The following is a 14,983-nucleotide window of genomic DNA, read 5'->3' as shown; positions in this document are numbered from 1 at the left end:
ATCTGATTCATCCTGAGGATGGGTACATCCTGATCCTCTGTACAAAAATTAACTTTATTCCTATCACTAGGAAGGACACAGATTACTTCTTTCTCAGGACAACTAGAAAAGACATTTTTCTGAATCTGTGCCAGAAAGAAGTTAGGGGCTCTTAAGGAAAAAGCAAAGCCCCTCCTTCCCCACCCTGAAATCAGGGTCTTTGGAAATTTTAACAGGAAGGAAGTGGGCAACACTGTGACCCTATAGAGGGGTGGATTTGCAAAACCCATTTTGCACAGAGCTTCCTAAGTTCCACAGAGAAGAAGCCAAGCTAACAAAGGAACTAACTCCCTGACAGCCTGCGCTGCTTTGGCTCACATGTACATCCCATTAAGCTTTGGTGAAATATCGCCAGTGTCTTCTTTCCAGATAAGGAAAACTGAGGTTCAGAGAGATTAAGTATCTTGCCCAAGGTCACACAGCAGCATTAGGTCAGCATTTGAACCCAGGTTCCCTGCCACCGAACTCACATCCTTTTCATTGCCCCACACAGCAGCCAGAAGACTGTGGGAAGCTGGGCTGAATCCACCGCCACCAGGGGCGCCAGCTGACCAGGTTCTCTTGCTGACAGTTTTGTAGGCTTGTAGCAATGAAAGGTGACACTTGGGTCTACCACAGAAAGGGCCTGGGTTTTAGGGCAGATCTGGCCTCTGACCCTGGGTCAGCTGCTAACTTGTACAATACTGGGCTTCTCTTTTCTGGGCCAGACTCTTGCCATCTGGGAAGCTTTCTGAGACTCTGAAACATGCCCAATGCTGCTGTATGACAGAGGTAAGAGCTGTGAAGGGGAGGTGAGACACGGGTGGCCAAGATGGAACGTGTGATTGGGCACGTGGAGGACGTGCGTCCAAGCTCAGCCTTCCCACTCCCTGTCTGTGTGCCCTAGCGCATTTCTGCCTCAGTCTCTTCATCTGAAAAGGAGGCTAACGTATCTTAGTGTATAGAGGGAAGTAAATGACAATGCGGCCTAAGAGTAACAGGAAGAAACACAGTAACTCAACAGCTCCTTGTGTGATGTCAGAGCCACCATCCGCTCTGGCTCGTCACAGGTAGGACAGTCCTGGAACAACCTACGTGTGGAATGTAAGGCAAACGGTCTTAGTTCAGGTGCCCACAACCTCTATCCACACCTGTTTGAAGGCCTGAAGACCCACCTCACTTAGGATAGAACACTTTCCGAAGTCTAGAGAATAGATGGGAACTTCCAAACCGGCAGGGGATTCTACGTGCTCCAGTGCCTGTAATTCCTGGGTAGAGTTGGACCCAGGTTGGCAAACAGGCAACTAGAGCATCTCGACAGCCTCCTTCCCGGCTGGTCTCCCAGCCTACGGTATCATAAAAGAGACACCGCATGTGGCCATTCAGTGGCTCCCCAGGGCCCCTCAAGCAAGGCTGAGCTTCTCAAACATGGCCCTTGTTCCCACCCCACCACTCCTGCCTTCACCTTTATGCTAAGGCAGATTTAACGATTCCTGGTTGCTCCCCACGATGACAAGCTTCCTCTTTCCTCCATGCCTTTGTTCACGCTGGACCCTGTTACCACTCTGGTGAAATCTTAGACAACATTTAAGATATAGCTCAGTGTCACCTCCTCTGGGACTTCTCTCCTGTGAGCTCGTGTAATGGCCTACGCGCATCTCCACAAGCATGCCCTGTAGTGCAGTTATGTTTTCACATTTCTGTCTCCCTAACTAGAGTTTGACTTTCTTTAGAGCGTGAGTTATACACAGCTAGTTCACTAGCCTGTCCCAAGCACTTAAACGGTACCTGACACAGAGTGAGAGCTCAAGAAACGTTTATCGAATGAATGAATAAGTGAATCGTTTTCACCCCCCGTACGCCGCTCCATTCCTGGCATATAAAATACTCCATGCATGCTCGTTGAACTGAACTGAGCTAATCTGAAAGCTGTTCTACCCAACACTCTTGCTTGGCTTTCGGGGTCTGTAGTCCCTTGAGCTCCGAGCAAAAGCCAGCAGTCAACATCGGAGCTGCTGCCCTTGTACATAGTGTAGCTTATTTAAAAGAGATGACCACGTTCCTGACAGCCGTGAGCCCATGGACTTCCATGGGATCAGCTTAGCTACTGAGATGCTTTCACTGCCTGGGCTGTAGGTACACTCCTGGACTCCAGCAGCCTCTTGTTAAAATCAGCAGTATGACTCTGAATTCAAGTCCGCTGTGGAACACCAAGGCCATAAGGTGGACCAGCCCTGAGGTCGTGTCCCACTCATAACCTCTGAGCAGGTTGTTTTCAGCATTCAGTGAATCTGTCTACTTGTCTGTTAATGGCAGTTGGACACGTAAAGGTGATCTTGCCAGGATGCTGTGTTTCTGGGCCTCCAAACGGACTAAATACATTTACCATAGGTGTGTTCCAGAAAGTTCTCCCCCAGCCCTCCTCAGGTCCCCATCAGCACATTCCCGCTAAACCAGTCCCAGTGGCCCACAGTAGGGAGACAGAGCTCCTGGTTCAGTAGCCCCTCTGAACGGGGCTTGGGGCTGCGGACCCTTTTCCTCCAGGAAGCCTTGCTCCTGGCCAGCCTATGGGCCTTGCCAGTGACATCATTCAGCTGGAGGCGTGCACGGTGCAGAGAAGGAAAATGGCAAACGCCAGGGTAAGCACCCTCCTCACCTGACAGGGGCTCCCCGAGACTGAGCGGGCTTCAGCATCACTGTGATGGTCGTGTCTGTTTCATTCAGTGGGGTGTCTGTGTCATATTCAGGCATCGATGGAGCTGGACAGAGAACAGAGAGAAGGGAGCTTAGCAAAGGTCCCAAACGCCTCTCATCACCTCCCTCGAGACACTCAGGATGCCTAGAAGGGAGGTGTTTGGGGAAGGGTAGGATGAGAGTCACATGGCATCCCAGGCTTTCAGCAAAGGAGGCTCTGACTTCCAACCTGCCTGTAGGTTCCTTCAAGGTACAGAAGAGTCTGCAGAAGGGTAGCAATGATGTGGCTGGTAACCCTCTTGAATCAAGAAGTTCCACACCAAATAAACAGATGAATGCAGGAGATATAAGTACTTAAAGATGTGAATGCAAATGTGAATGTCAACCCTAAACGTATTTAAAATGCAAATGCAAATTACAGCAGTGATGAACTAGTCCCTCTTATCTTTTTTTTTCTTCCTGAGATCCTCCCTTCTGATGGAAGTGTAACTCAATCTAATCCCTTGGGAAGGTAATTTAGCCATTTGTATTAAGAGCTATTAAACCCACATCGGTTTTAATTCAGTATCTCAATTTCTGGAATTTAATCCTAAAGTCATAATCCGAGCCAAGGAATTAAACTTTATTCTGTAACATGTTTATTGAAGCGTTATTTTATAAAAACATGGAAGCACCCAATATATACAACCACAGGGGAATGTTTAATTGAATTACGTCCGTCCACTTGACAAAACATTACAATGAAAACAATGTAGCAACATGGAAGATGCTTATGGTTTAAGGATAAGTGGAAACATCAAGCTACAAAAAACACGGTGGGTCTGTATCTATGCAAAATGTGGATGCAGACGAGAACTGCACGCGTATTCTGAAAAAATGTAAATTGTAAAAACGGGGTCTGAGATAATTCTGCTTTGATGCTGTCTGGTGGGGGAGGCCACCCTACTGGTGATGGCAGGTGACATCCTGGACTGCTATGGCTCTGTAACAGTCATTCACTCATTTGTTTGTTCATTCGTTCATCAGACGTTTGATGAGAACCTGTGCTGTGCCTTGCACTGTCAAAAGGAATACTCTTGAAAATCAATCACATTTTTACAAACCAATCTGTGTGGGGAAAATGTACTATTTAAGGCAACTGTGTGCTAGATAAATTATTTGGTGAATCACTCAGCATTCCCTCTGGTCTAGTCTAATTGATATATTTTTTTATACTTTAGGAAGTTCATGGATTAGGATTTCTTCCTGAGATTACAGCACTGACACACAAGGGACTGCATTGTCCTTGCTGCTCCAAAGTCACATGGTGACGGTTGGCTCTGCCCTTTTTCACTCCCAGGAATATTAGGAATGGAAAAAACCACCACCACCACCTTTCTTCCTTTCCCCTTCTTAGGACAGATACCTGAAATTTTGGTGGCGATCCTGGTGGTAACAGGGGGCCCAAAGCCCTTTGCTGTGCTGGCCTTGATGGTGAAGGAGTAGGTGGTCCCGGGGTACAGACCCACAAAGAGGTGGTGGGTTTCATTCCGAAGCTTGAACACTTTGCCCCTCTGGCTGGAGAGGTCGGCACTCGGGTCCAATGAGCCCACGGCCTTGTAGTTGATCTGTACAAGGAGCCGGCAAACAAACATATCAGTGCCTCACCCAGGAAGCTGGGTGGAGTCCATACGGAGGAACATCAGGGGAGGAAAGCAGAAGGCGTGTGAGCTTGGTCAGCACTTCTGCTGTTAGCATCCACCTTACAGATGATCCCAGCCGCCCAATGCTCTGGAGCAGCGCTATCCAATAGAAGTAAAATTTAAGCCACATACATAATTTTCAATTTTCTAATAGTCACATTAAAGGAAAAAAAGTAAGAACATAAAGTAAAATTAATTTTAGTAATACATTTTGTTAAACCCAGTAGATGTAAAATGTTAGCATTTCAACCTGCAATCAACATAAAAATTAATGAAATATTTTATATTCTTTTATTCATATTAGGTCTTAGAAATCAAGTATATATTTTACCATATGGTGCGTCTCCATTTGGACTAGCCACATTTCAAAAGCGCAGGGACCCCGTGTGGCTACTGGCCATCACATTGGACAATGTGGCCATAGAGCAGTGTCCAAGTGTAGCATCCTGATAAGAATTATCTGGAAGCCTAGTTAAAAATGCAGCTCACGGGCTTCCCTGGTGGCGCAGTGGTTGAGAATCCGCCTGCCGATGCAGGGGACATGGGTTCGTGCCCTGGTCTGGGAAGATCCCACGTGCCGTGGAGCGGCTGGGCCCATGAGCCATGGCCGCTGAGCCTGCGCGTCCGGAGCCTGTGCTCCACAACGGGAGAGGCCACAACAGTGGGAGGCCCGTGTACCGCAAAAAAAAAAAAAAAAAAAAAAAAAAAAAAACCCCTGCAGCTCATGCACCCCCTACTGCACATGGTGCTCTCTGGCGCTTTCTTGTGCATTATCTAGTTTTTCTTCCCTAAAACCTTGCGTACGTCAGAGTATTTATTCTCATTTTAATGTTGGAGAAGCTGAGGCTCAACTGGCAACAATTTGTATTAAACCAGCGCTTTTCAAAATATCTATGGTGAAGACCCAGTTGCTTCCCAGTCCACTGCAGACCCATAACGATCCAAAGACCACATCACACGTGACTCATCATGTGAGTCTGGCAATAACCAAACTGTTCTACATTATGTGCAAGGAGACGTGTCCACTGACCACACATACAGGTGTCACAGCAACGTCAAGGCCCTCAAAAGTTTCTAGATGCTCACTTTCAACTTCTGCACTTATCCTGCTGTGAATGTAACAAAACAGCTGGCATCCCTGGCACTGGCCCCCAAGGATCACACTCTGAGAAGCACATTTCTAAATTACACAGTTGTTAAAGAGGCAAATTCAGGGTTTTTTTGTTTATCTAGTTTGTTCTATTAAAAGTGTTTTATTAGAGTATAATATATATACAGAAAATTATACAGCTCAACGAATTTTTACTAACTGGACAGGACCATCTAACCACACCCAATCAAGAGACACAACATTACCAGACCCGAGATTTTCCCCTCATGCCCCCTTCCAATCCTTTCCCTCCTCCCCCCAGCACGGATACCCTCTACCTTGATTTCTAACAGCATAGACGAGCTCTGCCTGGCTTTGAACTTTATCTAAATGGAATCATACAGAGTGTACTCTTTAGCGTCAGCTTCTTTCTCTCAATGTCCTGTGTGAGATTCATGCTGCTGTCACATGCAGCCACCTGGCAGGCATTGTCACGGTTATTCGGTGTCCTATCACTGACCCAAGACTAAACCCAGATCTGTTGGGTTTCATTCATTCACTCATTTGCTCCTCCACAACCATTCCCCGCATACTCCTGTACTATTCCAGGACCTGCACTGTGTGCTCCCATGCCCTAGCAAATGAATGCAATGGACACAAGCTAGGCCCTGTCCTCAAGGTCTTCTGTTCCAGAACGAGGTAAGTCAACTACACAGACACCTCACATCACTTTGTCTTTTGTCAGGAATGTCCCATGCTTGTCAGGAAGGCCAAAGCCAGGCAGAAAAGGTAATATACCAACTTTACTTCAAAAATAAGCAGTTGGCTGTTTCTGGCTAGGGCACCAAATGTTCTGGAGAAAGCAGTAACCTCTCTCCCCTATGAAGCAGAAGCAGTGCAGTGTAGCAACTGATGTCACATGTCGAGGACAGAGGCCAGACTTTGCCTGAAGCGCAGTGAGCCCAGGAGGAGAAATGTACAGAACTGAAGGAATTGGCCATTGTGCTAGCAGAGCTGGCAGGGGCGCCCATCTAGCAGATCCCTGGGGGGGGCCTGGTCACCCTGCCTACTCCAGCCCTTCTCAAAGGCAAGCACTGCAAACACCTGCCTCTCTTTGTCTGAGGGCTTTTCCCCTGGGTACGCACAGGAAGTGCTGGTTAATTCACACCCCCTGAGACTGGATTAATGGGAGTTGATAAATACATTCCACGGTTCCTCTTGTGATACCCCCGCAGCATCCCTGGGATTTCCCCGAGGGATGCCACTCCACTTGCCTCCATAGGTAGTTGACTGGAAAACACACCCATCGTTGCCTACTTTCTCTCCCTTCCCCACTCCCTAGTATTTCCCACACTTCATAATCTGCTCGTGCTCAAATCCTTGCCTCAGGCTCTGCTTCTGAGAAATGCCAAACTAAGGCGAAGTGTTCAGGGAGGTATCTCAGGGGAGAACTGAACTAATACCTGGGGGTGATACAGAGTCTAGGAGCACTCTAGATTCTAGGCAGAGGGAGCTAACCAGGCAAAGACCTGGGGTGGGGAAAGGCTTGGGAGAACCAAGAAGAGTCCCATGTTGACTGGACAGTGGTGAACAAACAGGAGAGCTGTGTGCAGCTGGATTCCAGTTTTCCCCAGCGGCAGAAGGCGGCAGATGTTTGGAGAGCTCTGCCTGTGTCTGCTAACCCAGGCCACCAGGGGAGAAGACGTGCTGGAACATCCTTTGCAAATTCTGCCCCCGTCCCCTGCCTGGGCTGATGGCAACTACATTGATATACAGACAATGGGTGGTAAAATTCATGCCTTATTTACTAGCCAATTCCTTTTCTGTGCTCCAAATTCAATCCAGAAGCGACTCAATTTCCACCTAGCTGTCAATATAATATACTGTGCTCCCCTGCTCTCCTAACCTTTCCTGCTATTACAGGATCCTCACTTACTTGTAATGAAACACTATGAATAAATCAATGTATGTTAATATAGCGTGTCTTCAATTTTTTATGAAGGACTTCACCAAATCTAATTCCCACTGCTTTGTCAGAAACAGTCTTCGAAAAATTTAACTTTCAAGTTTTACGAAGTTAGTGCGGGATCGGGCTGGGGGGTGGGGGGAAAGAAGGAAGGTGAGAAAAATGGAATGGGATGGAGCTGGGACCGTAAAATGCATCCTGCAATGTGACTCTTCACTTGGAAGTGGAGAGAGAGGAAGATTTGTTAGAATAGCAAACATAAAGTAAGGAGGTAGTAGGGGAAAGAGTGCTGAGCTGCACAACAGCCCTGGGCTCCAGGGATGGCGCTCTGGCTGCAATGAAGTGCTCAGGGCCACCCCGGTCTCTCCTGGTCGCTCTCAGTGGGATCCCCAGCCACAAGCCAGAGTGAGCCCTTCATAACAAGAATCCAGTCACCCCCTGGAATCAAAAGGGCAATGGTTTCCCATAGCTTTCGGAATTAGGACCACATTCTTACCCTGTGGTTCTCCATCACCTCACTGCATGAGCTGGCCTCTCCTGCCCTTCTATCTTTTTTTAAAAAAATTATTCATTATTTATTTATTTTGGCTGCGCCAGGTCTTAGTTGTGGCATGCGGACTCTTAGTTGCAGTGTGCAAGTGGGATCTAGTTCCCTGACCAGGGATGGAACCCAGGCCCCCTGCATTGGGAGCGTGGAGGCTTATCCACTGGACCACCAGGGAAGTCCCCTCCTGCCCTTCTATCTTGCATTCTAGGCCTCATTTCAGTGTCTGAAAAGAGTCATGGTCCCTTTTGCCACAGGGCTTTTGCACCAGCTATTCTGCCAGCTCAGACACTTTTTTCCTTCCCTTCACCTTGTTACTGACTCCCCACTACTTTTATACTGAACCATGAAATTATTTCATTGATGAGTCCCTTTGCCATCAGCCCAGAAGTCGAAAAAGTAAAGCCTGAAAGCCAGATTTGGTTCATCGTCTCTTTTTGTAAATAAAATCTGACCAGAACACAGCCCCACCATTATTTCTGTACTGTCTGTGATAACTGCTGACACGCTACAAAGGCAGAATTAGGTAGTTGTAACTCCACAGAGTCTAACATATTTACTCTCTGACCCTGTATAGGAAGAGTCTGCTGAGCCCTGGACTAGACTTTAAGCTCTAAGAGAGCAAAGATCTTATGTGGTTTTTGCTCCGCATTTTTCCCCTTGGATAAATGAATGAATGATCAAACCAGGTTATGCGGCTTGAGCAATTTGCTTAACCTCCTAGAGTCTTGGGCTCTTGAAGGGTAAAATACTCCTTTTAATTCCAGTTTCTGTCTTGATTTATATTGCAGAATGACCTGCAGCTTCTTTACTCCTGGAAGGCAGCCCCTTTGTTCAGAAGTAAGGCCCCAGGGGGGAGTCCATGAGTGACTTTAGCCTGTGCATCAAGGCGCCAGCTGCCATGGACCAGGGAACATCTTGGGAAGAACAGGCAGCCCTTCCACCGTGGGCTGACGAGGAGGGGGCAAGACGGGTGGGGAGAACAGAAAACAATTTCCCTCAAAGAGCCCATCAGGAAGGGCCTGCTTGCGTATTGAACGTGCTTAGATTGAGCCAGGCTGTGCTCCAGGCACTGGGCCAGGTACAGGGTTAGACCACAGAGGTTCCACGTTCAAAGAGAGCAGTTGACAAGTTTCTGGGCCTGAGGATGAGTTGGTGGATGGTGGTTAAGGGAAGATATGAGATAAAGCAGAGCTGAGGGAAGTGGCCAGGACTCAGAAGCAGGTTGTTAGAAGATGCAGTCATGAAAAAAACACCATTTTGGAGCACTTACTCTGTGCCAGGCACTGTGAAGAGGGACTCACATAAAATTCATCTCATTTAATCCTTAAAAAAAAATGGTGTGGATTCTTTATGGTTATTCCCATTCCTCAGCTGAGGAAACTGAGGCCAAGAGAGGTGACATGGTCCAAGTGCGAGCCAGGGTGAGGACAGCTCTGCGTGCAATCAGGCAGCTTGCTGGAAGGACAGATGGTGACCCGCCATTCACGAAGTGTTCTCTGATGCCTCGGTTTCACCACAGTGGGTACCACGATGCAGCAAGAACCTGGATAAGTCTATTTGGAAACACAGGGATGCCCTGGAAGGACCTGATTGCTATTCAAAGAGCTCATGCCCTAACAGATGACCCCTATTGAGGAAACAAACCCACAGTGGCATCGATTGTCACTGCTGATAGCATAAACTGGGTCAAGACCTGCCCACCTACAGCTTGAAGATCCAGAAGCACCCTCTAGAGCTTAGCATCCTCTCCTCTTGCTACTATACATGTGGTGTCTTCATCCTAAACCTTTTGGGGAAGGGAGGGTTCAGTACCCTATGTTATCCATTCCATCTGCTCCTGACTTTCTCCAGATGGTTTCCAGTCCATTTTCTGGAAGTCTCAAGATAGCAGAGTTTTAACAAGGCTACAGGTAAAATAGATTGACTTGGTCAGTTCAATGGATAAAGGTTAATTTTTTTAAAACTCAGAACAACTGGTTAAAATCTTTTGTCCCTCTTTTTTTTACCTATTGTAAAAGTGTTTACAGGCATGGTCTCTTCCATCTTCTTGACTTCCAAGGCAAATGTATAAAAGGAGACCAGTTCAAGGTAATCTCCTCTTGTTAGAAGTGCAGTGTTGATGCTTTGGTTCGCTGACAATTTAAAGATAAAATGCGAACATGTTTCCTTCTGAAGAACAGTGTGAACACACAGATGGCCGCAATGTACATGCCAGTGACTTCTTGGCCATTGGACCCTTGTATTTCCTAGAGAGCTGAGGAGTAGAGTAAGAGCAGAAAAATGATTATGACTAACACACATATTGCTGTTCCTGGGTTTCTAACACTGCTGAGCCAGTGAGGGAGTGCAGGGACTTGCCACTTCTGCACACAGCTTTTGCTTCCATTGTGACTGAATCATTCTCTCCATCAACACATGTTCACCAAGAACCAATTCTGTGCTGGACTCTGTTCTGAGCTCTTGAGAAACACTGGTGAAGAAGACCCAGTTCCTGACTTTGGGGACCAACAGAGGCATTGGTAGATCTTGCAGGTAACCAAAGCCTTTGGGAATACAGATCTGGGAGTAACTGCTTCTGCCAGAGAGAGTGAGGACAGCATCCCAGAGAAGCTGCAAGAGCATTGGGCTAGGCTAGTGGTCCTCAGCCTGGATTCCAAAGCACATGCCCTGAAGATCTTTCAAAAAGTACCAATGCCTGCACCCACTCCACACTAATTGAATCGAACGTTTTGGCTACAAAGACCTGGACATCAGTACATTTTTAAAGTTCTCCAGGAGATTTGATTGGGCAGCCAGGGCTGAGAATGCTGGATCTGAGCCCTAAAGCATGAAGGCGATTGAGCAGAAGAACTATGAAATACGGCACATGCCAAGGAAAAGTATCCTAGAACAGCACGCTGGAAGGAACTGGAAATTCACCATTGGCATATCACAGTGATAGTTGCTGAAGGTAGGATTCACTACTGAATGCTAAAGTGGGTGGGTGAAATGAAGGAGAAATGGAATATTTGCATAACCTCATCTCTCCCCAAATATAAAAAGACCACAAGTTCTTTGATAACCCTCCGCCCAGAAGGTGGAGCCTAATTTCTCTCTCCTTGAGTGTGGGCTGGAGCTAGTGACTTACGATGGAAAAGGGGAAAATGTAGCTTTAACGCGAAGAGATCTGGCAGACAAGGGCTTAACCAAAGGATCAAGGTCAACGTTGCCAATGACAAGTCAGTCACGTTGAGATCAAGGGCTCTCTGGTATGTGATGGGAAGCATACATACCATCTGTGGTCTTCTTCCCCAGAACCTCCGTCCACCCATGAGATAATATCAGACTAGCCCAGACTGAGAAATGGTCATCACTCTTAAAAAATGTCAGAGTCATAAAGACAAGAAAAGCCTGAGAATTCCCTGGTGGCGCAGTGGTTGAGAGTCCGCCTGCCGATGCAGGGGACGCGGGTTCGTGCCCCGGTCCGGGAAGATCCCACATGCCGCGGAGCAGCTGGGCCCGTGAGCCATGGCCGCTGAGCCTGCGCGTCCAGAGCCTATGCTCCATAACGGGAGAGGCCACAACAGTGAGAGGCCCGTGTACTGCAAAAAAAAAGAAAAGAAAAGCCCGAGAAACTGTCATAGATTCGAGGAAAATAAGGAGACACAACACCTCAATGGTATGTGGGAACCTAGAGAGAGAAAAAAACACCTAGGGAAAAGCTTGGGAAATCTGGGGAAAAAAAAAAAAGTCTGGAGTTCAGTCAATAGTAATGCACAGATGTGAAGTCTCAGTTTTTGTTTTGTTTTCAATTAATTAATTTATTTATTTTTGGCTGCGTTGGGTCTTCGTTGCTGAGCGAGGGCTTCCTCTAGTTGCGGCGAGTGGGGGCTACTCTTTGTTGCAGTGCGTGGGCTTCTCATTGCAGTGGCTTCTCTTGTTGCGGAGCATGGGCTCTAGGCGCACGGGCTTCAGTAGTTGTGGTGCGCAGGCTCAGTAGTTGTGGCTTGTGGGCTCTAGAGCGCAGGCTCAGTAGTTGTGGCGCACGGGCTTAGTTGCTCTGCAGCACGTGGGATCCTCCCGGACCAGGGCTTGAACCCGTGTCCCTTGCATTGGCAGGTGGATTCCTAACCACTGTGCCACCAGGGACGCCCCTGTGAAGTCTCAGTTTTGATAAACATACCACGGCTAGGGAAAATGTTAACATTCGAGGAAGTTGTGTGAAGGGTACGGAACTCCCTGTACTATTTTTGCAACTTTTTTGGGGGTAAATTTAGAATTATTTCAAAATAAAATGTTTAAGAAACCACAACAAAAGGTGGCATGCTGGATTTTGGTACCTGTGAGGTCTCTGGGGCTGCAGAATAGAATCTACAACAAATATTCAGTGAGCTCTGGACTTGGCCCTGTGCTAAGAACTGGAGAGCCTTCAGAAACTTACAGTCCAGTGCAGGAGATGGGCATGACCACAGGAATGAGTCATAAAGGCACGTGTAGATTACTGCTTTGAAGGAAGGGAAAATGGTTCTTGGGAGCATCTAATAGAGAAGGCTTCTGGGGTCCAGAGGTCTTCACCATAGAGTGTGAAGGTGTTATAGACAGATGAAGGGGGTGGGAGAGGGGATGGGGGGAAGTGATGGGAGTCAGAGAGTGAAGGAAGAGGAGGCCAGAGAGATGCCCTTGGGCAGGATGGCTACTGACCTATGAGTGATTTTGTGCAAATAAGAAAAAGGCATTTCTCTAGGCAGATGCTGACCCCCAACCCCCAATCCCAGCCCCCTGTATTTCAGTGAGCTGAAAGTACCATTGTGAGAAGGAAAAAATATGCCTCTCTTTTTTTTTTTTTTTGCGGTACACGGGCCTCTCACTGTTGTGGCCTCTCCCGTTGCAGAGCACAGGCTCCGGACGCGCAGGCTCAGAGGCCATGGCTCAGGGGCCCAGCTGCTCCGCGGCATGTGGGATCTTCCCGGACCGGGGCGCGAACCCGTGTCCCCTGCATCGACAGGCAGACTCTCAACCACTGCACCACCAGGGAAGCCCAATATGCCTTTCTTAATGCCTAGTCATAGCCCTCCTGACAGACACAGGAGGTAGCTTAGTGGGTTTCATCCCCTTGGTGGTATAGTGTACAACCCATGCAACGGATTGTGACAGTCCTGCATTGAGGTCAGGTCATGGAAGTCTTTACGTGAATGTTCAAATGCTTGGATTCTGTCTTGAGGGCAGTATAAAGTCATTAAATGGGAGGGATACAGCATCATACATGTATTTAAGAATAGTGCTACTAAAATTGTGGTCTATAGACAAAATACCATCAGCATCGCCCAGGAGCTTGTTAGAGATGCAGATCAGGGGCCCATCTCAGACCTACTGATCAAAATGTCTGGGGTTGGGTCCAGGAACCTGCATTTTAACAAGTTCTCCAGGTGATGCTCATGTATGTTCAATTTGCAGAGGCACCTTCGCTGGCGAGGGTACGGGGTTCTGAACTGACTGGAGGAACAGTCAGGGCCTGACTGTCATCCAGATGACAGGTGACAAAGAAGGCCTGGTTCGGACTGGAAGCTGAGGAGATGGAGAGAAGGGGGTGAATCTGAGAGCTGCTGAGTTCTGGCTGGTGAAGGGTAAGGTCCCTAGAGATGTAGGAATGAGGTAGAGCCCACACGTGGCACTGGGCCCGAAGGGGGATGAGTCTTTTCAGGGAACTACTGGGGAAGATCTGTGAATGTCCACCAGCCTGATCCTTCTGATGCTGCTGACATTCAAGAATGAGAAGAGTCGGGGAGGGGAGACCATTGGATTTTAGCCTTGCAGAACCTTATTGAAACCTAGATCCACCACATACCAAGAATTGCGTTACTAGGATGTATTTTGTAACCTCACCAGCCAAAGTGCTCTACTAACTATTGGATGGGGCACAGATCCCTGGGTAGGCCCTGCCAGGCTTCTCTGGTTCCTAAGGCTGAGCTCCGAAGTAAGGGGCCCAGACTGTGGGCTGGGCTGGCTAGGCCAGGGTCTGCCTGGGCTATGCTCCTTTCCAGGCGCTGCCAGCACAGGGAATGATGCCTGCAATTTGCTGGGCACAAAAGTCTTGCTGTCACCCTACAGGGAGCTTGTCCTAGTCTTGTGTGGACTCCCTTGGTCGCCAGGATTAAAAGATGTTTGCCCAACTTGGCTTTTGCTGATTTCCAATCAATATCCTGTTTTCCGCTTTCAGATGGTTTCCTGGTGGCTCTGGGATCAAACACTAGGAGAAAGCAAGCTCCGAATACAACTGGTCCAGGGTCATTAGTATTCACCACCCAGCAACCAAAACTGAAAAGTTGGCCAGTAGGTGATAATAACAAGAATTAACATGTATTGAGTGCTTTCCATGCACGCCCCACTCTCTTCCCTAAATCACCACCCTGCCCCTCAGATCCCAGGCAGACTTCAGGTGGTGTCTTTCTGTCAATACATGATCCCCCTACTAGCATCTCAGCCCCTCCAAGCCTCACCACTGGACTACTTCTCCGTTTCCTCCTCTCCCCTCCTCTCCCCCAGAGGGGAGGGATATTCTGACAGTTCACTCTCTCAACCCGCTCTGAATTTCAAAGATGCTGTCAGATTCCCATAACGGGGCCACCTTCAACTCTGATGGCTCTAAGCTTTTTCTTCCTAAACTGTCATAATGCAGCTTAATAATATGAAGCTTAAACCTCCTTTCAGCTTTTAATCTCGTGCTGCGGTGTCCTGGGTGCTATGATTTTATTATTTTCATAGAAGTCTTTTCACTTAATGAGTCTGTCTAGTGATATTCCCAATTGCTTGTACTCTGCATTGCAATATTTCTCAGGTTTCTAAGTATAAGCTGCTTGCCTTCCAACTTCACACTCAGCTGACTGCTGTTCTGCTGAGTTTAACCTGGTTAAGTTGCTAAGTTGCATGACCAATTCCTCTCCAGCTGGCTCTGGGCATGGAGATGAGAGAGGAGTTGAATAATCCCTTGACCCTGCTCCCTGGAACCC

At 47.8% G+C, this 14,983-nt stretch overlaps 1 protein-coding gene across 2 annotated transcripts in view; it reads right to left on the bottom strand.

Annotated features, from left to right (window-relative positions):
* Positions 1 to 14,983, bottom strand: part of PTPRT (protein tyrosine phosphatase receptor type T) — a 1,079,376-nt gene that overhangs the window by 278,392 nt on the left and 786,001 nt on the right. For both annotated transcript variants that reach the window (XM_060030771.1, XM_060030772.1), the window contains exons 10-11: positions 4,118 to 4,319; positions 2,675 to 2,777 (exon numbers count right to left, since the gene is read on the bottom strand). In XM_060030771.1, coding sequence (XP_059886754.1) covers positions 2,675 to 2,777; positions 4,118 to 4,319 — 305 coding nt within the window. The remainder of the gene's footprint in view (positions 1 to 2,674; positions 2,778 to 4,117; positions 4,320 to 14,983) is intronic.

Source organism: Delphinus delphis, chromosome 15 (assembly GCF_949987515.2).
Source record: "Delphinus delphis chromosome 15, mDelDel1.2, whole genome shotgun sequence".
Taxonomy (NCBI): Eukaryota; Metazoa; Chordata; class Mammalia; order Artiodactyla; family Delphinidae; genus Delphinus; species Delphinus delphis.
Note: the sequence above shows the minus strand (reverse complement) of the source record. Positions and strands in the feature narration are given on the sequence as shown.